General features: G+C 37.8%; 1 protein-coding gene across 4 annotated transcripts in view; it reads left to right on the plus strand.

The window, feature by feature from the left end:
* The window catches only part of MAST2 (microtubule associated serine/threonine kinase 2), a 187,161-nt gene that overhangs the window by 38,719 nt on the left and 128,775 nt on the right, over positions 1–19,667 (plus strand). Inside the window, exon 1 of one of the 4 annotated variants that reach the window (XM_058029791.1) lies at positions 9,799–10,110. The exons of the other annotated variants lie outside the window; for them this stretch is intronic. Within the exon in view, the coding sequence (XP_057885774.1) occupies positions 10,072–10,110 (39 nt within the window). The 5' untranslated portion in view covers positions 9,799–10,071. Of the gene's footprint in view, positions 1–9,798; positions 10,111–19,667 lie in introns of those variants that run through there. 4 annotated transcript variants of the gene reach the window in all.

The following is a 19,667-nucleotide window of genomic DNA, read 5'->3' on the forward strand; positions in this document are numbered from 1 at the left end:
TGCAGTAATGAAAGAATCTGGCAACCTTCTGTTTGAAGAACATGGATGTTCATGACCTAACTCTGGGCAAGGTTGAGAGGGCAGCTTTTGAAATGCTTCCCTGTGGTCAGTTTGCTGTGGGAGGAGTGGTGGGATGCTTCTCCAGGAAACTGAAGATCTTTCCATGTGGTGGCCTTTGCAGTGTCCTGTGTTTGTTCCAGCCTGGGGCTGCACTGCAGGGTCAGCACAAGGAGTGATGGATGTCTTCCCTGGGCTGTAAATCTGACCTTCCAGAAAGGAGGGAAGGGAACCCTCACGGTTCAATTCTGCATATTGGAGCTGAGCATACTTGTGGCATCATCTGCAGTTTATTTCTTTGCTTTTCACTACTAACAACATTACAAAAATTAGTATTCTACAAGCTTGAAAGACAGACTATTATCTAATTGGCTTTTGGTTAGGAGGATACTGATTTCTAGGTCAATGTAAAACAAATGAGCATTTAAATTGAAGAGGAGCAGCTGTTCCAAAGCCCCTTTCCACAGTGCCTGGTTTTGTTAAGGATAATTATGTCTAATTTTAAATTATGATAGCTTTGAGTATTGAGCTTTGCCTTGTTACATCCACTAGCTCATTCTCCTTCATCAGTAAGAATGTTCTATCATGGAGCTGGGTTTCTGATTGAGTTTATTTTTCTGGGCCTTTTGAATTATGAAGAGAAATACAGCTTTAAGGATGGGGTTTTCAACACTTTCATGCCAATGTTACCACACTCACATTTTATTTTTCAAGGTCTCAAAACTGATACAGTGTGTCTGATTCCTGTGGAAAGATACTGCTGGGAAAATACATATTTATGTAAATGTGTAAGATTTTTGTTCATATTTTTAGCTTGACTATGGAAACGTCAGACTCTAGTGCTGAAAAATCCAAGAAAGCTCTTGTCAGCCTTGGAAGGAAACATATGCTAAAGATGTCCTGTGGATTACGTACTGCTTGTTTCAATTAACACATTGATATTCTCTGTCACTTCTAGAGACAAAAAGCCCAGGTGACAATTCAAATGATGCATGAAAATAACATTTCAATTTTTACTGGTGAGCTCAGATTTTTTTTTTTTTTAAACAAATAACAAAAGATTTCAACTGTTTTGGTCAATGTTACATTAGTAACTCAATAGTATGTCTGAATTCTTTAAGGAACATATATTGTAAAGATGCTGCAGCAATGAAGCACATTTGTTTTCTGAAACATTTGCTTCTGGACTTGTATTGTGTCACATGTAAGAGTTTTGTGTTTGAATTTAATTTGGAGTAAAGTGTAAATGTATCAAGAAATGCAAAATGTATATATTTGACTTTATTTGAAATCCAAGCATTTTTTATCTGCTACTTTTATGAAAGGAGACATGTTTTCACATGCCTTTTAAAGTAATTATTGTCACACTTTTCTTTTGAGAAATATTCTTTGAGTCTTTTAAGCCAGCAGTTTTACTGTCTTCTGTTTCTTCTCTCATGACTGAATGTAAATGGTTCTATTAAAAAACACCAAAAATGTTCAAGAGATTGCCAAATTACTATTATGTCTCTACTCTTTTTAAAATGAAAAATAGCTTTCAAATGAAAAAAAAAAACATGAGAACTCATAAAAATGGGAGGTCTGATGCAGATCCTGGTAAAAAGGGAGAATTGAAAAAAAAAGTTATCATTGTACTGTAAATCTTTGAAATCCTGAATGAATTTATTATTTTTACCTTTATTCCTGGTTTTGTTCAAGTTTAGTGGATAAATGTCAGAAAAAAAGGATATCTATAAAAAAGCTTTTAACTTGTCCAGCACTTTAGGGAGATGACAAAATTGTGAGAAATCAATAGCAAAGTTTTGTCTGAGACCAGAAATGGAAGAATAAAAACCTGTCAGAATCCATCAGTAAAAAACTGCTGTGAGTTGTCTCCCTGGATATCGATGTGAGCTTAGTCAGGTATAAACAAGGAGAGTAGGAGAGAATAAAGCCCTCTAGTTCCAAATGTTTTGGCTTATCTTCAAGTATTTATTTCAAAGGTAGTGTTTGATGTATATTACGTTGGTCTTAAGCGAGCACAATGGTACAACCTTTGGAGTCTTGTTTAAGCACTTTAATGTCAGCGGGAAACCAAGGTAAAATTCATGGTATATAAAAATGAATTCTATGTAGATTAAGTTGGAAAAATATATTCAGTGCTGTAGACTCTGTTCTGGGCAGAATAATTAAAGAAAAAGCAGTTGTTGAGTTTCATGGCATTTTTCCTAATGGGTTTTTTTCTTAATGACAGCGTGAATCATTATTTGTAACTATTTTACCAGTGTAATAGAAGAGGTTCCTTGTGTCATGAAAAATCAAGTGTTTGTTTTGAAGAAATGAGCGTTCAAAATGACAAATATCCTACAGATACAAGTGTGAGGAAGATACAGTGAAATACAGCTCGATTTGGTCTCACACCTCTGCAATTTCTTGTCCTTACAACTCTTTAATTGAAAAGCGCCATCTTTCTATTAAAATTGTCTAGCTTGTACTTCAAAGTTAAATGTGGCTTTATTGATGAAGTAAGAGTTGGAAGCAGAAGTTTGGGAGGAGTTCACAGAAAAGGGAAGTGTGTATATGCAAACCACTGCTGCTGTGGTGAGGCTGCAGCAAGGGCAGTGCTGGTCAGGGGTGTGGATAGTGGGGTAAATCTTTTGTGTGCAGTAAAATTTTGGGAGTATTTATCAGTAAGTGTGTTTGCATGAGATATGAGGTAATGCATCTGTAATTTGTAGCTTTATAGAGCTAGTTTCTAGGGCAGAATAGCTTCTGGGCTAACTGGATTCAAAATGTCTTTTTCCTGTGGGATTCTTGAAACTACAGCCTTTGTTTCCATAAGCATTTCAGTAAATGTCAATAGCTTCATTTGGGAAACACACAAGTTGGTATTGAGTCTTTGAGCTTTGGGTTTGTTGCCGTTCTGATCAGAATTATTAATTGCTGAGGTTTAAGTCCTAATGTCTGAAACATGAGGGTTGTCTTATAATAAAGTAAGAGAAACTTGATTTTGGTAGTCATCAAATGTTTAGTAAACAGAAATGATATTTTCTTCAGATTTAAATTTGCAGCCTACACTGAGAAAGGCTTTTCTGCCTATCAAAACCATGTTTCTTTTAAAAATGGCATTGTGTTTGAAAGGTGGCATGAGAGAAGCTGCTTTTCATTCTGCTCTAATGGCAGTTCAGCTCCAGAATATGAATTTGCATAGTGAATCCCACTTTTTCTATAAATATGAAATTTATTATTATTATTATTTGGAGATTCCTTTCCAAAGATGTTAGCTTGAGCCCAGGTTCTGCCTGGAAGCTGGTGTCTCTTCTGCATGTGCCTCTGTTACAGTATGGAAGCAGTTGTTCTGTAGATGAATGAACTCCTTCCTCCAGCCTTGTCGGCAGCAAATTTACATTTGTATGGAAGATGAGTGGGAGTGCCGCCTTTCATAAGGCATTGCATGTGGGGGATGGGGCAGTCTGGCCCGTGAATCTGAACCTAACAAACCGGGAACAGACAGAAAGAGTGCTGTGAAAGCCTGAGTAGTGTGTAAACCTTGAGGATTTTCCACATTTTTTCAGTATTTCTTTTTCAGGGACCAAGCTTCGTAAGCAGTGGCTGAGGATGAGTTCCTGCTGTAGTTCATTGCTAATGCTCAGCTTTGCTCCAAAGGTCTTACTTTATCAAACTGAATCTTGTAAATAGGCAAGACATCCAGAAGAAATTCAGACAAGCTGTCAGGCGAGTTTCCTTAGGTTGGCTGCCAAGTTGTTGTTTTTCTTTTTTTAAAAAACAAGTTACCTCATCAGCCTTCCTGGTTTCAGTATTCTGTCAGTGTATCTCGAAGAGACACATTTTAAAATCTCCAGATAAACACAGCTTGATCAAAATAAATAAAAAAGCCCCAAGCACTTAAGTTTCAGTTTGACAGCGAAACATTTGGCTCATTTTTTTTTGCACAGATAAATGCTACCAGAGACTTAAAAAAAATGTCACTAAAGTTGTCAGCTTTTAAAATTTTGGAAAGTGATCTTTTTTTCCCACCAGACAATATGTTATGTAAGGAAATGTTATAGCTTAAAAGTTTCCCACAGCTTGATGTCTTATTGCTTTTAGTTTTGATTAAATAGAGTAAAAACCATAATGAATTAGGAATGATGAAATTCATAATTTGCATTATGAAAGATGTAAATTTTGAATCTCAGTATTTTAGATCAGGGCATTGGTTCAAAAAACTCCTTGATAATACAATATGTAATTAAAACCATTGCATCTTGCTGCAGAAAATTGAAAAGCTGTTGGTCTTTTTAGCCTGATTTTTGGATGGGAGCACTCTTTGTGTGGCAAAATGTGAATTGGTGATCATCACAAGATCATCCTTTTGTGTAGTGCTGCTGTCCTTCACACCCTGTCTCCAGTGATGGGGCCCTGGTTGTGTGAGAGACTTTCTGGTGTTTTTGTAGTTATTATGAAATATCAAAAGTTTCTAAGTGGTCAGTATAAGTGGACTTGGACCTCTGGAAGGACCTCCAAATTCTCTGGAGTTATGAATTTAAGGAGTGCAGCTATTGTATTTACTTAAGCTATTCTAGACAGCACAGACATTTTTGATCCACAATATGATGATTTGATGGCCAAGATGACCTTTACTGGTTTTGCTTTTTTGGTAATGGAAGGTTTCAATTCTGATGCAACGGTATAAACCACAAAAGATGTCAGGATGCAGTGCCAAGAACCTGAAATGACTAGGAAGTCGTAGCAGAATTATTTGCCTTATTTTAATTTGTAGTTTTTTCACGGATGTGGAGTGATACCTGAAATTCACTGCAAATATCAATTACAATTTCAGATAGGTAGTTTATATTCAGCATAGAAAGTACAATATGCAAACTGAACACAGCTCAGAGATGAGCCACGTGATTCTACACAGATATGTCTTTGTGCATATGTAAATGCACTCTGATATAGTAGATACAGACTCCATTCTTATTTATTCCCCTTTGCAGTTGCTTTGGTGAGTAGAAAATGTGAGTAATAGGATAATAGCTTATTCAGGAATTCTCAATTATGGTTCAGTAAAATGTATTGTACACAGGAGCAATTGCACAACTTCTAAGTGACTTCCTGTGGTCATTGCTTTTCTGACTGTGAAATTGGTCTGTCCTTGGTCGTCTTCCACTGATGCTATTTGAAAACCTGTGGGCTGCAGAAGAACTGAAAGAGTTGTTGTTTTGATGATGCTGGAGTTAATAATGGAAAACTCCTTTCATTTTCACCTTGGAAATGTTCTGACCTCTCAGATTTTTTTCTTCCACAAGACAGAGAAGTGATAGATTTTGGTAGCAGGCAGTGGAATGGGGTCTGAATCAGCATGAATGAGAAGAGATTTCTTCTTATCAAAAGACATAAAATGCTGTCCAGAATCCAAGCACAGACCCCTCCTAGAGACCTCTGAGAAGTAGGGTTGTTTGCTGTCTACTGTGTAAAAAGTAAAATTCTAGGTCCTCTTAATATTCTACAATGTCTTGTCATACATGTGGCTTTTCCTGGGATAATTAAAGGAGATTAAGTTCTTAAAGTCTTTTAACACTGCTGTTTTTCTACCCTGGAAACATTTTATTTTGGATCATTCATTTTATCAATATTAATTTCAAAATGTAGGCCACAGACATGATTTTTCCATGGTGATGTCATCAATATTGTATCTAGAGACAGTACCGCTGATTTATGATGTGTAAGTTCTCTTGGTCTGTTCAGAGCTTCCTTGAACTGTCATAGCTACACACAATTTTTAGAATTACTTTTTAGTTTACGAATTCACTGTTACTCCTCGTTCCTTTTTGGAGTTTGGGTGCCTTTTAGGATGCAGGACACTCCTGTCTTGGGCAAGCACTGCCTTTGGGCTTTTTACTTAAACAAAGCCACAGAATGGTTGCACTGGCTGAGCCCAGTACCCTATCTCTGATTGCAGGTGTCTAAGGCAGAGTCTCTTCCCAGAACACTCGCAGCTGTTTGTGACTCTGGGTCAACTTCAGTGTGTTTCCCTCTTTTAAGAGTTCTTGGCAGATTCTTCAATGCATTTGTCCAAACACTTCTGCCCATGCTTGTGATTCTTTTCCCCTCCAGCCTTTTACAGCCAGAAATAGCCCAATGTGACTGTTGTGTAAAGCAGTAACTCCTTTTGTTTCTTTGGAAATTGCTCTTGGCCTGGTTTAATTCACCCCAGTATTGGCAAGCTGATAAACTGCCCTTCCCTACTTACCAGGCTAATCCTTGTAGGAACATACTGGAAGTTCATGGCTGTTTCCATTTCTTGATGTCTTCAAATCAACATTCAATTAAGAACTTTCTCAGAGCTTTTTCAGAGCACTGCAGCTAAACAGGAATTGGTTGGATCATGTCCAGGAAATCCCAATGCTACACTACCCTTTCTCTTTCCCTGTTGCTGCAGAGCAAAGCAAATTTTCTCCAGATTTGTACATTTGATGAAGGGAGGAAGAACTGAGTTAGGAGCTTACTACAGCTGTTGGTTAACCAACTTTAAAGTCCATCTTTTAACCCACCTTCCTAATTTTTTTAAGTGTAGTTGAATATTAAGGTAGGTACTCTCATTCTTAAAGGATTCAAGTATTACATGACCTCCTTATTTTGAGTTTCCCCCGCCCTGATAAATAGGTTTTTTGTTAGACTCTTTCTTGGTGTTGCCTGCATCTGGAGACTGGGAACTTTCTTCTAGAACTAACTTTTTATATAATTGATAAAATTACATTTTGTGTCCTTCAGTTTCTTTAATATCCTTCAGTAATATATCCTTTAATGGAATGCCTTATACAATACTTTCTCATCACTAATTGGAGACTTACCTGCATACCTTTTAGGATGTTAAAATCACTGTCTAAGGGCGGCATAATATTTTGGTGAAATGATGAGTAAATTAAAATTTCTAAAGGTAGGATTTAGTAAAAAAATTTTCCATGTCAGAGAGTTGCTTTGAAATTCCATTTGTCCTTCGCTTGTTTCAGTTTGATCCTAAGTATTTTCTCCCATCTTCTTTCATCATTGATTTTCTGTAGTAGATTTTGGTGAAGGAAGAAAAAAAGAGAGAGGATGAGTCTTAACAGTTAAACAGGAGAGTTCAAAAGGTGGTTGCCCCGTTTGTGATGTTTTTGGTGGTGGTTTTTGATCTGACATTTAAGCAAGCACTGAAGAAGGGAAGGGGACAGGGAAGCTGGAGGAAAAGCCATGCCTGTTTTTTTTCCAGCAGCCCCACTTGGCTTCTCTACCCCAGAAACTGGGTAAGTGTGGCAGGCAGCCAATTTGAAAGCATCCTTCCCAAGAAATCTTGAAATTTGGAAGAGAACAGATGATTCTCATGGTATTTCAAGACTCATGCCAGGCTCAATCAATTACAAGTCACTTGTGAAGACATATTGAGAATTGGCAATGTCTGAATATTACGGTAAATAATCCAGGAAGGATTAGATGTATATGTGCCAATAAGAATGCTTCCAGTTATGTTATGGAAATAAGTTATGGTTATATACTACTGTTATCTGCCTGAAACATTTTCATTTAGTTGTTGATTTAGGAGGAGAATACAATGGGAATGGTGTTGCATGATTGTTAAGATGCCTTGATTCCTCTCACAGAATGTGTTGTTTAATGCTGGTGCCTTTAAAAGAGGTAAGATCAGTGATCCTGTTAGTTCATGGTCTAATAGAAATATTTCTAAAATCTACTGTAGACTAAAATAAACTGCAAATTGCATGTAATGTATGTTAGCATGCATGCCAAAATGTTTTGTTTCTATGAGATTTTCTTAGGTAAAAATAGAATTTGTATGGTACTAATATCTGATAACTGAAGTTAGTATTTTGTATTTTTTCCTGAGGAAGCTTACTTCATGGCAGAATGCAAGAAATTATATTGAAATCCATCATGAACATTATCCCGGTGAAGTCCTATGATCATTTTACATTCCTGTATGCTTTTAAACAGCTTATTCTGTTTTTTTATGCCGCTGTTCCCCCCGGTGGCACATCCTCAAGTTCTCCCGCAGAGTTTTGTGGCTGGCTCGCAGTTCCCCAGCCCCATTTGCAAAAGCAGATGCTGTTCCTTTAAAATGAAGTGGCTCATGGAGTTGTTTTCACTAGCGCAGGTTTTTATATGGTACAGTAGGCTCCATGCAAATGAGCTCTGCCCTCTCGGAGCGCACAAAGGCGCTGCAGCCCTCGTTCGGCATTCGCTCGTGTAAATCGGCAGATGGATGGAGGCAGGCACGGCAGCCGCAGGATTTATTAGCTGCTCTCAATAAAAGACCACACTCGCTCCGCCGAGGATCAGGAAAAAGCCTGGTGAACGGGATCGAGTTGTATCTGCTTTCAGCTGACTTTACAATGCTGTGTTCAGCTCATGTGACTCGGTCACTTAGCACGAAGATGAGCTGAAGATTTCCGTGTAAATCTGCGCTGCTCTGAGCGCGGCCAGCCCCGTGTGCTCGGCCGGAGGCTCCTTTCGGCTCGCAGCTGTCAGAGCTGCGGGGACAGCAGCGCTGCCCGGGCTGGGCACGCCTGAGGATGTCTGCCTGAAATCCCCTCAAAAACACAGCTCTCGATGAAGTTTGATGTGTGTGTCTCATGAAATCCTTCAGAAGTTAGGTTCTTTTTAAATACAGTGTTTATATTCAGAAGTTATAAATAGACTCTCTTCCTAAGCTTCTATCAGGAGATTAAATCTGTTGCTTTAGCTTTCTGCTAAAATATTGAAGGTCATTGCGGCAATAGGCTGTTCATTATATTTGCAATACTTTCTTTTTTCCTTTTTAATCTAGAAAGGGCATGTGTAGGACAAAGGCTTCTTGACATGCTCAGAAATTTAAATGATACTGGGATGAACATACCTAGATTTTTGGTTTTACCGAAATGGTGTTCGGTATAGCTAGAATCATTGTTGTTTTATTTTTCCACACATGCTGTGTGCTCGTGTTTTAAAATGGCATTGGCATTACGGACCTAAAGGGGCAAAGCCCTTTTTGACCTTGCTGGAGTTGTGTGTGTGAAGGGAGCTGGAAAACAGAAACTGCAGGACAGACTGAAAAAGCCTCAGCTCAACTGTGCTTTTTCATTTTTTTTTTCCCCCCTGCCTTTTTGCTATGGATGACGATGAGGGAAGGGCTACTTCAGACAGCTCTGTCAGTGATGAATAGATGAATGAATTCTTAAATGTTCAGGACTTGCAACATGTGTTCCAGACCCTGCAGCACATGAGAGTCGCAGGATCTCAGCAATGAGCTGAAGAATGTGCCGTGCCTGCTGCATGGAGGAGCCCAGCATAGCTCAGAGATAGCAGAAACAAAAGAATGTGTGACAGTATCTGAAGAATCTCACAGTTGCTTTGTCTTGCAAAGGAGTAAAGGAATTTTTCAGAATTGGGCAAAATAAAATTTCCATGGCTTTCATAGCGAGATTTTTCTGTATTTTCGGTGCCAGTGTATCGTCCTGTGTGCCCACAGTATTGCTTTTTTAGTTAGCGTGACTGTGTGTTTTTTAAAGGAAATGTGACCTGGATTTTGTGAGCTTATTATACACAGTAAATGAAGGCAGCTGTTTTAGCTTACTGGTCCCTTATAACAGCTCGAGTAAATGGAAATAAAGCAAAAATGCATGTGTATGGGATCTGAATTAAATTCCACTCTTTGGCCTTCTGTGGAGTTGTGGATTATTATTATATATTTATAGACAGTTGTGTGTATGAGGGGAGTGAGACATCCAACCTTGAAAAGATTTAGGAAAGTCGAAGAGATTTTTTCATATGTGACCTGCTAAATCTGCCACAAAGAGGCAGACAAAATTACACAGAGATAGTCAGAGACTGGGCTGCAGCTCTCCCTGACAGGCAAGTGAAAGACCATGTCCTATTTTTAGCAAGTGGACGGAGGGCGAGTGGGAGGGGGAGAAAAGTTTGAAAATAATGGACTTCTTTAACAGTTAGAGAGCAAAGCTAGTGAGAAGCAAGTGAGCTTTAGTGATCAGCAGTGGAAATATGGATGATTCAAGTATTCTTCGAAGAAGAGGGCTGCAGGTAAGTGTAACTTCAGCCTTCTTTTATTTGTTCTTCTGCTTGTAATGTGACAGTCTCATAAAAATGCTGACAGTTGTTTGGTGTGAATCAGGTTGACTGAGAACATAGCAATGATACTAGAATTTGAGTTTTTCTTTTTTTACCTAGTGTATATTTTATAAATTAAAAGCAGGATTTTGTATACAGTAATAAAATAATATTTTAATGTCTTGGATTATATCCAATAGTTTTGTGACCATTCCTATGGTAAGAAGGGAGGTATAAACTATGAGGCTTACCTTATTTTTAGGACTTCACTTTTACAGATACATAAAAAAATCTGTTACATGACTTGTCAGATTTGCCTTAGAGTAGCCATTTTACTTGAGCATTAATTAAAAATTAAATGTCAAAGCAGATTGAATATTCTCATTTATTTTTGACATATGCTTCTTTACTACTTCAAATGCACAGTAATCCAAAACCAGAATGCAGTTCAACAATGCAAATAGTATTTATATTTTACTTTCAACAACTATCATTGTTGCAATAAATACTCTAATTTGTTTTGAACCTAAACATCCTAGTGAAGTTTTATTTTGTGTTCGTGCTGTGTAAGCTGGACTGAGTTGCACTGGTCTGACAAGCAGTAGTCTGTGCCAGTGTCAGTGGTGTGTGATAACTGGACTGATGCTTATGGAATAAAACTGCTGGAAGTGAGTGAGCTCCAAAATCTTGTGTGAGATGGACAGGGAATACATTTGTGCTTGAGAGCAACATATTCTTCCCCTCCACCCCCCTTTTCAATGTAATAGGATGGTATATAGCCTATTGCATACTTGCTAGCATAAGTAATTGTTTATAGACCATGAACGTTGCCTATTAAATTAACCATGTCTGTCCCATTGTTTAACTTCCTTTGAGGAAAATAAATTTAATATTTTAACATATTGCTATTCATGCCTTGCTGATGCTTTAAGGCAATTACAAAGTAATTGCTGCCTTATGTGAATGTGTTCTACATCTCACCTTTCCATTTATTTATTTATTTATTGCTTATTAGTATTACTGAAATAGCTTGACACAGTGTGCTGCATATACCTTGGTGACAGTGTATTAGGATAGTGCATTTCCTCATCATAAAATTAGCTGTATTTACTTTCTGTATAACTGAGTATATAGGAATAAGTAAGATTATTTGGGGGTGAATATTTGGATAAATTGATATTTATTTTCAATGTATCTAATTAATCACAGTTTCATAAGCAAGAAAATTGTTTCTGTCCACAGATAATCAAAATTTTTTTAAAGCCATTTATTGCTTTTGAGAACCTAGCATTTCTTGTGGATGTTTTATCTGTTTGACATGCCAGGGAGTGGTTCTCATGGTAATTCTTTAGGGGAGTATTGGAAAAGGAAGGGAGGGTGGAGGAGCCCAAATGTCCACCAGTGTCAGCAGAAGACACTGCTGGGGATGCGAATGCATTTCCCTGGCTTGACTGTGTAACATGGTGAAATTCCCTCATTTTGGTGGCCTTCAGTATTTACTGTCTAGATATAGGCTAAAATGATATCAGGAAATAAGGCAGATGTCCAAAAGGAAGTTAATGCTGGATGATTTTTTTTCCCCTCTGTATTTTGGAGTAGAATTTTTGGAAGAAATTGTGGCTTGGAAAAGTGACCATTTTAAAGTCAATTTCAACTTCAAAAATCAGGAAAAATTAAAGAGCTGTTGGGACATTGCCAAGGCAATATGTTTAATTACTTCCCTTGAAATGCTGTGTTATACTAGTTTGAAAGGTCACTGATGAAAAAAATTGGTTTCTTAGTTCAAGCTGGATGTTGATGGCTTTTAAAATGAACATCACAGCCCAAATAAGGTTTTCTAATCCAACCTCTCCTCTCAAATCAATGCTAATTCCAAAGTTAGATCAGGCTGCTGAAGGACTTGTCCAGGCTGGTTTTGAATGTATCTAGGGATAGGAGATTTTGTAGCCTTTTTTGGCACCTGTTCTGGTACTCAATCAAGTGCACTGTGAAAATCTTGTTTCCTTTATGTTTCCCTGCATGGCACTTTCCAAATGCACACATATGTTTGCCTTGTGCTCCCTTTTACCTCCATCACCTGAAATGCTTGTGATACCAACACTGTGATAAATTTGTCTTCTTGGGGAGCTCTCTCAGGCCTGATCCCTGCAGGAAATAGCTGTGGGCTACAGGGAACAGATAACCTAAAGGAGCAGGAATGTTATAAATATATATATACATGCAAAGTCAATATAGTGGCACATGGCCCTTCTGTATCACCTTCTTCATTTGTTCAGTTCTGCTTTTGTTGCATCCTGTCTGGTGCCACAGATTTGGTCTACAAATTTGTAGTGGTGAAATGCGAGGAAATTTAAGGTCCAGGAGAGGCAAATCAGATTTCTGTGTACATGTAACTGTATATATTTATAACATACACACACATATAGCATGCTCACAGTGTAATGTAGCTGTGCAGTAGTATTGAGAAAAGGCTGAGAAAGAGCTTCTAATAATAGAATATTCCTTTAACTTCTAGGCTTTCATTTTAGGTAATGAACTTGGACTTTTGACATAAATTACTGCCTAGGGACAGGTGCTAAGTGGTGGAACTGTTTCTGCTGCTCCATACAGAGATGTGTATTGGGATTTCTAAATTATTTGGTGTTACATAAAATACATTGTGATGTAGCACATGTTAGGAAGCTACCTGGGTTTGTTATTGTTCCCTGTACATTTGTTGTAGCTGGTATTTTGGTGCAGATCATAGCAGTAGTACCCAGTGAGTCCCTATGAAGATGAACTGGTGTTTTGATCATCTTGCACTATAAAATGGTGGGGTTTTTGGTTTCTTTTGCATTGCAGGAGCTGGTGCATGTGTGCTTTTACTCATCTCACACATGCAAGAAATTGGAGATTCTATCCCCAAAATCCTGATGAGTGAATGCAAGTAAGAAAAGTAATGGAGAGTGTGATATTCCAAATTTCAGACACTTGCACACAGTTTATATTCTGCATTTGTGCTATGTAAGCAGTATTCACATGTGGCTTGGACATTATCACCACAGTTCCCTGCATCCATATTTCCTTAGAGTGTGGTATCTCCCTTTCATTTTCTGCTGAAACTTGGGCTAACTTCAACTAGGTAATTTACTTTGTGGGACCACTTCTGTGCTTGAATGTGCTTATCTTGGCTAGTGTTTCTACTGCACAGCATGTTTGGCTAAAATATAATATACCAAAAACCCCATGCCTCCTAGCCCACCAGAAGAAAAAATCATTAGTTTTAAAGATAAATCTAACATTTTCCTCCTGGGGGCAGGGGAGAAATAGGGCATAGAGAGTATAATCTGAGTATTTGGTGGACTTGTTCTTGAGCTGGTTTATTTTACTCTAAGGACTGAGCACGTTTTTGTTTTGTTTTATAGGGAAAGGGAATCAGAAAATCAGTGGAATCTCTAAGCTTGAATATATTTAACAATAGGAGGCTGACTGCACTGTACAGTTTAAGCCTTCTCTGACACACCTTTGGCCATAATTTAGAGACCCTGAAACTTGACTAGCTCTTCAATTTTGTCTCCTAAAGAGTGTCTTTTAGAATTCTTGAAGACATTTTTTGCTGGCTACAAAGCTCATTACAAGATCTGATAAAAATGGTGTTAGTAAGAATGTTGCTTTTTTGCTGTATTTTTATTAAAAAAAATAAAGTAGAAATTGCTCACTAAAGGCCTGTAAGTTGTTCACAGTCAAGGGAGATGCTAAATGGGAACTCAAAATTTGATTTTTCTGTTTTGCTGTTAAAAAACTTCTGAAATACACATTAACTGAATAATTATTATCTACATTTGAAACTGAAAGTTACCTTAGGAAGTTTAGCATGAAGATAGATGCATACATACATATGTAATGATCTTCAGATGTTACCAGTCTCTTGGATTTGAGTTTTTGGAACTGTGTGCTGCAGGGGAGCCTGTCATGGGAAATATATTAACAAGACTTATTTCATACTGCTCACAGATTTACCAGGAACAATACTGAACCCACAGGTCAGATATCTGCTGAAGAGCTTCCAGCAGTGATGATGTAGGCAGTCACCACATACACTGACATCTGAGGAAGAGGTGATAACATGAGAAGATAAATAAAAATGATTTATTCAGATACTGAAATTTTAAACTCATGTTAGCATACCAGAAAGTGCATACCAGTTTTCTTTTTAAAAATATTAGTTAAAGAAAAAGATTTTTTTTCAGGTTGGTTTCCAAAAGAAGCAAGATTTATGTTTAGGCTTGGTTCCTGTTCCCTTGGTAAATTTCCAACACCTGAAATTAATTAAGAAGACAGTCTAAGTTGTTTAGCTTCTGTGAAAATTGGCAGCTGACAGGAGGAGTGGGATGTGCACTGGTGTTACCTGTGTGGAGAAGGGAAATGGCCTTGCTCTTGTGCAGAGGCTGGGGGTGTCCAGCCTCTCGGGGCAATGTGCTCTGTCTTCTGCTGAGGAGGAGAGCTGGAGAACTGACTGCAGATGAATGGCTTCTAGAATTCATTGACTAGATCAGCCATAAGCAACTGGTTTTGACTAAATTCAGTGGAAAAATGCCGTGAAGTTTTATTGTATGAGTCTGTTGTAATCTGGTGCTGGGATGCTGTGTGTCACGCCATGGGAAAATGGAATGTTGTGAAATCTGTGTGGTGCATCTCATTGTAGGACTGAGGAGTCATGCTCAGACAGGTGTGAAGCCTTGTGGGTTTTTGGTGATGTCTTTGGGCATGTGAGCTTTCTCACTGGTTTGGTTTCTCAGGATTTGTGCTTGTGGGCCACTTGGCTATGGGGTAGGGAAGGGAACCAATTTTGGGGGGACATGAGCTTCTGGCATTCACTTTGAGGACACTAGAAAATGTACCAAGGCAAAAATGTGAAACCTTGTCAGAATAAAATGTCCTTGAAACATGGACAAGGAGAAAAGGTTAAATGGTTTGCTCAGGCAGAAAAGATGGCATTTAGCTGCTGTCTTCAGGGTACTGTTAAATTGGTTTGATAATTTGCTGTAGTTAATGCTTAAATAAGTGCTTTCAGTTTGTCAGTAAGGACATTGTGAATGCTTGTATAGCTGCACGAAACTATTTATTTTCAGGCTGTGAGGAAAGATAAAAATACCAGTAATTAATATTCTACTACCTCAGGAAGAAAGGTTTTGTTAGCAGGTGACTGCATGAAAGAATGGATGTATGTGTGTGAACCTGAGCCGAAGGAAATGCTGGACAGAGGAATTCTTCCCAAAAATAAACAGCAGTACCTGTTTCACACATTTCATTGGCTTGAGCATGTCAGCTGGACTTGCTTGTTGCCATGAGTGGTGTTTGCTGCTGGTGGCAGAGGTTGCTGTGTAGGGAGTGGGAGTTTCTCCTCCTCACCATCAGCCACTTGGCGTGTTCCACTGGTGTTAACATCACTGCATTTTGTACTTGCTTAATGCTGGAAATCCCAAATCTTAAAGGGAAACCAGCTCTCCAGCCTAGCAACACAACATAAAGCCGCTGCCATGCTGCAAGACTGGTGTTTAATCTGCTTATCTTTAATAGTCTTCACTGCTTACACAGACCCACTTACCTCTTTAATGAGAAGAAATGTCCTGCAGTGAGGCACTGTGTATTTTGCTTCTAGGCTTATGTCATCAGCCTGGAAGTTGAAATTGGTTAGAGCATATTTTATTTTCCTGCTGTCAGTTCTGCTGGTTATGGTTGCCTCTTCAGTTTCTCAAAGACATTGAAAGATTGTATAGAGTGGTTTTTTTTTTTTTGGGTTTTTTTTTTTTTTTTTTTTGTAAATGGAAACCGAATTAAAACGTGCCAAGTGAAAAAATCTAATTTTGATAAACTATCACTATTCAACTATTCATTGGGAATAGACAGTGCTTTTGTGTTTTCAACAGATAAATATGAATTATCTTTGCATTCTAAATATTTGTAAATTGTGGATAGTAGTCACATAAATTACAGAAGATATTTTAGGAGTAGTGGTATTTAATAACACCTAGAAAGGGATCTCTAAAGTGTCAAGTGATATTTAAAGTCAGTTGTAAATATGTGGCAGTATTTCCCATGTGATTTATCAGTTGGTCTTCTTTTATTTTGTATTAAATTGCTTTACCCAAGCCATTAGTATTTATCTGACCTGTAGAAGGTATGGGATTTTATCATTTCTGAGATCAAGACAGGATAGGCTTTTCAGGGTTGGTGATTCTTGAAATTCTAGGAACTACTATTAAAAACATGAAGTAATTTGTGGACTCCAAAGTGTTTCAGTGTTATTCTCTGAAGGAGCTGATATTAAACTTTAAGATTTTTTAAAAGAATTGAATACCCCAGAGTTTTTGATGTGCATTCTTAGCACAACAGTGAGAGGCAAGAAGCTGGATTACTTTATTCAGCAGCTATGTGAATAGCAGAGTGGTTTTGCCCACCAAGCAGTGTGCAAATGCAACTGTTTTACTCTTGGCATCCAGAGTGGGTCAGGTATTCCCTGTAGTTTGTTTTCAATTGTGTGGATATATTCTGAATTTTCTAATCTGTGACTATAGTTTAGCAGCTTTTTCTCTTTCTTTTTCACAAAATATTTAAAGTTTACATAATCCTTCAGTACTTGAAGACATGGAGTTGGCTTTGGTGGAGATGGACTTAATATTTATTAAATTTTGCTCACTGAATCTTCCTGTTTCTAGTTGTTAAAGGTTTTTCTTAGTTATGTGACTTCTGGCCTGGCTATCTGTGACATTCAAAAGATTTGCTAAACAAAAGGCCACCTAAAACTACAGTAAATTCAAGTGGCATGAAAATTATTTGCTAGACTAGGTTTAATGTGAGCAGGTATGCTTTAGAAATATGAATTTTCACTTTACTCATATCTTGTGAAAACATTGGGTTTGTACTGTAAATAATGCAGCAGAGTTCCTTAAACTTGGTTTATGAGCTTTGGAATCATCATCTCTATTTAAAGATTTGCTATGAATCACACTTTCTAGTTTTGTGATTCACAGTGTGAAAGTCTATTCCACGTTAGAAAGCTAATTTCAGCTTGAATTCAATTATTGTATACTGTAGTAGAAATATATAATATGTGACATTTTACATAAATGCTTCTGTGTGATTAAACCTCGAAGTTTCTTTTGTTTTGTTTCAAGGATCAAGAATTAGATCCAGTAAAAAGTGTTGTTTCAGATTTTGATAGTCTTTATTCTAACATTCAGCCTTACTGTCCATAACTGTTCTCCAATATCAATTTTATTGATATGTGTGGAGGTAATCAGGGCCATTTTTCCATGCATCCCTACGTGTTTTCTGCTGTGAGGCTTTGGGTGAAGTGCTGCACTGCAGACATGTCATAATATAGTGAATTAAGTGTTTAACTCTTCCACTTTCTATGCAGAATGCTTCCTGATAGATGTCATTGCTGCCTTTTGAATGAATTTCTTAAATAGATAATGGCATTTATGGTTTTGTATAGTTCCTTTTTAGAGATGAGGTATATATAGAGATCTTTGAAATCTGGACTTTGAAGTTATCGGCACATCATCTGTGAATACATTCTCTGCATGGAAAGTGGTTCAGCTTTGTTTTTACCTGGTCAAATCCATAAATGACTCATTTTGCTAATAGCAATGCTCCCTTTAAATCAAATTGTTGAAGCACAGCAGATGCTTTTGTAGCCAAAGGTTTGTTTTTCAAAATGCTCTTGGGTATTAGTGTGATAAAATCATGTTTGGAATGAGGATGAATATAAATATTACCTATTGTATGGCACAGCTTAAACAACTGTAACCTGATATAATTACTTTTAAATTACTTTCCTCAAAAGATGAAAATATTAATTGCCTCTGACATTTATCACTTGTTTTACATCAGCATAGGCTAATAAATGTCACTTGTACTGCCAGCCAAAAAAAAGAAATGCTATCAGATGTCACTGGGGTAGGTTGGTGTATTCTGTGAAAAAGGCTCTTTCTGCTCCACTGGTCCATGAGCTGTGGTTTGTTCTGCTGGGGATGACTCCATGGTCTGAAATGGAGCAAGCCAAGCCCATGGCCATCACTTCCCAGCAGATCTGTGGCCCTGAGAGTGTTTCTGAGTGCTTCCATTATTACACTGGTTTTTTTCCCTTAGGTGTATGTAGTGATCTCTTTTTAAAAATGTGCATTGTTTGCCTTATTTTTCATAATTACAGTGAACAGTTTGGCTAAGGTGGAAGAATGTGTGCTGACTGGTAGAGAGATCCCCTGGGGGGGCTAATTGTGAGGTGCCTGTTGGGAGGCAATTAGGATCTTAAAAAACCTAAACAATGGGGATGAATTTAAAGGCTGAAAGAGGAAAGAAGAATGGATTGTGGTGAGCTATGGGCAAGAAAAAGATTGGAGGTGACTTAAACAGGGACATGAGTGATTTTACATTTGAGATTGATTTCAGATTGCAAAGGCTGTGGGCTGACAGTTTATTCTCTCTAATGGTCCCCAGCCATTTACTGTTTGTTTTCCTGGCTTTTATCTTTTCCTCTTTCAAATGTGAATGTCAGGCAGCTTCCTGTTCTGGGCTTGTTGGCTGTTTTGGTAAGCCCTTCCTTAAAACTCTGTGGACCAAGTTTAAACCTGGCAGTTCTGTTGCACTTTGTCTCAAACATTATTTTTGAAATAGCACCCAAAACTTCTTGTACTGAAATGGGCAAACATTGAAGTTTTTTAAAAACAATTTTATAATCTGGGATAGTTTTGCTGTGTGGTGACTGCCTGCTTGTAAATTTTGAGAGTTTGACAGTGCCAAGCTGATATTTTTCTTCCAAAGTGGCTACCATGAAGAAAGCCCCTCAGGGACATGAGACTACTGGAGACCTTCAGAAAGCAATGTTGTGCTTGATTAAGTTTAGACAGATGATGGAGTGATGTAGTAAAATCATTTTTGTTAAGGCATAATACAACATAGAATCCAGTGTAGTACCATTGGGACTGATAAAAATGAAATACTAAAGAAAAACCATGCCCTTACATACAGCTTTCAGCAGCAGATGCAATGAGTGTAATTTAGTTGTGTGGTGCTGGGAACATAATATTGATTTACCATGAATCAAGAGAAATAGCCTGTACCTTGCCTGGCTGTATGGATTGCAACAATCTTGGGGAAACCTGTTACCTAAAAATGGTGCTGTAACAGAGTCCCTTCTCTTTGATAGTGGTGGGGAGGTGAGTGTAGCCAGGTGAAAAATCCAGTTACATATCTAAATGGGGGAGAGGGGGGTAGAGGTGCTTACATGCTGCTGCTGGGAATTGCCAATTTTCCATGTACTTAACTCACACTTCTTAAAAAGAACAATTTTTTGAAAGCAATCCCTTGCATAACTTGCATAGAATTGAAAGCAGTGGAATAAGAGGGGTTTGGGGTAGATCTTGCCTTGTATTACTTGCAGAAATAACTTCATCCTTGTGTAGCATTTGTGTACCACTAGATAAAGATATTTTTTCTCTGTTTAAAAAAAAAAACCAAGTGAAAAACCATTTGAGGTAAAGCTG

This window comes from Melospiza georgiana, chromosome 9 (genome assembly GCF_028018845.1).
Source record: "Melospiza georgiana isolate bMelGeo1 chromosome 9, bMelGeo1.pri, whole genome shotgun sequence".
Classification (NCBI taxonomy): domain Eukaryota; kingdom Metazoa; phylum Chordata; class Aves; order Passeriformes; family Passerellidae; genus Melospiza; species Melospiza georgiana.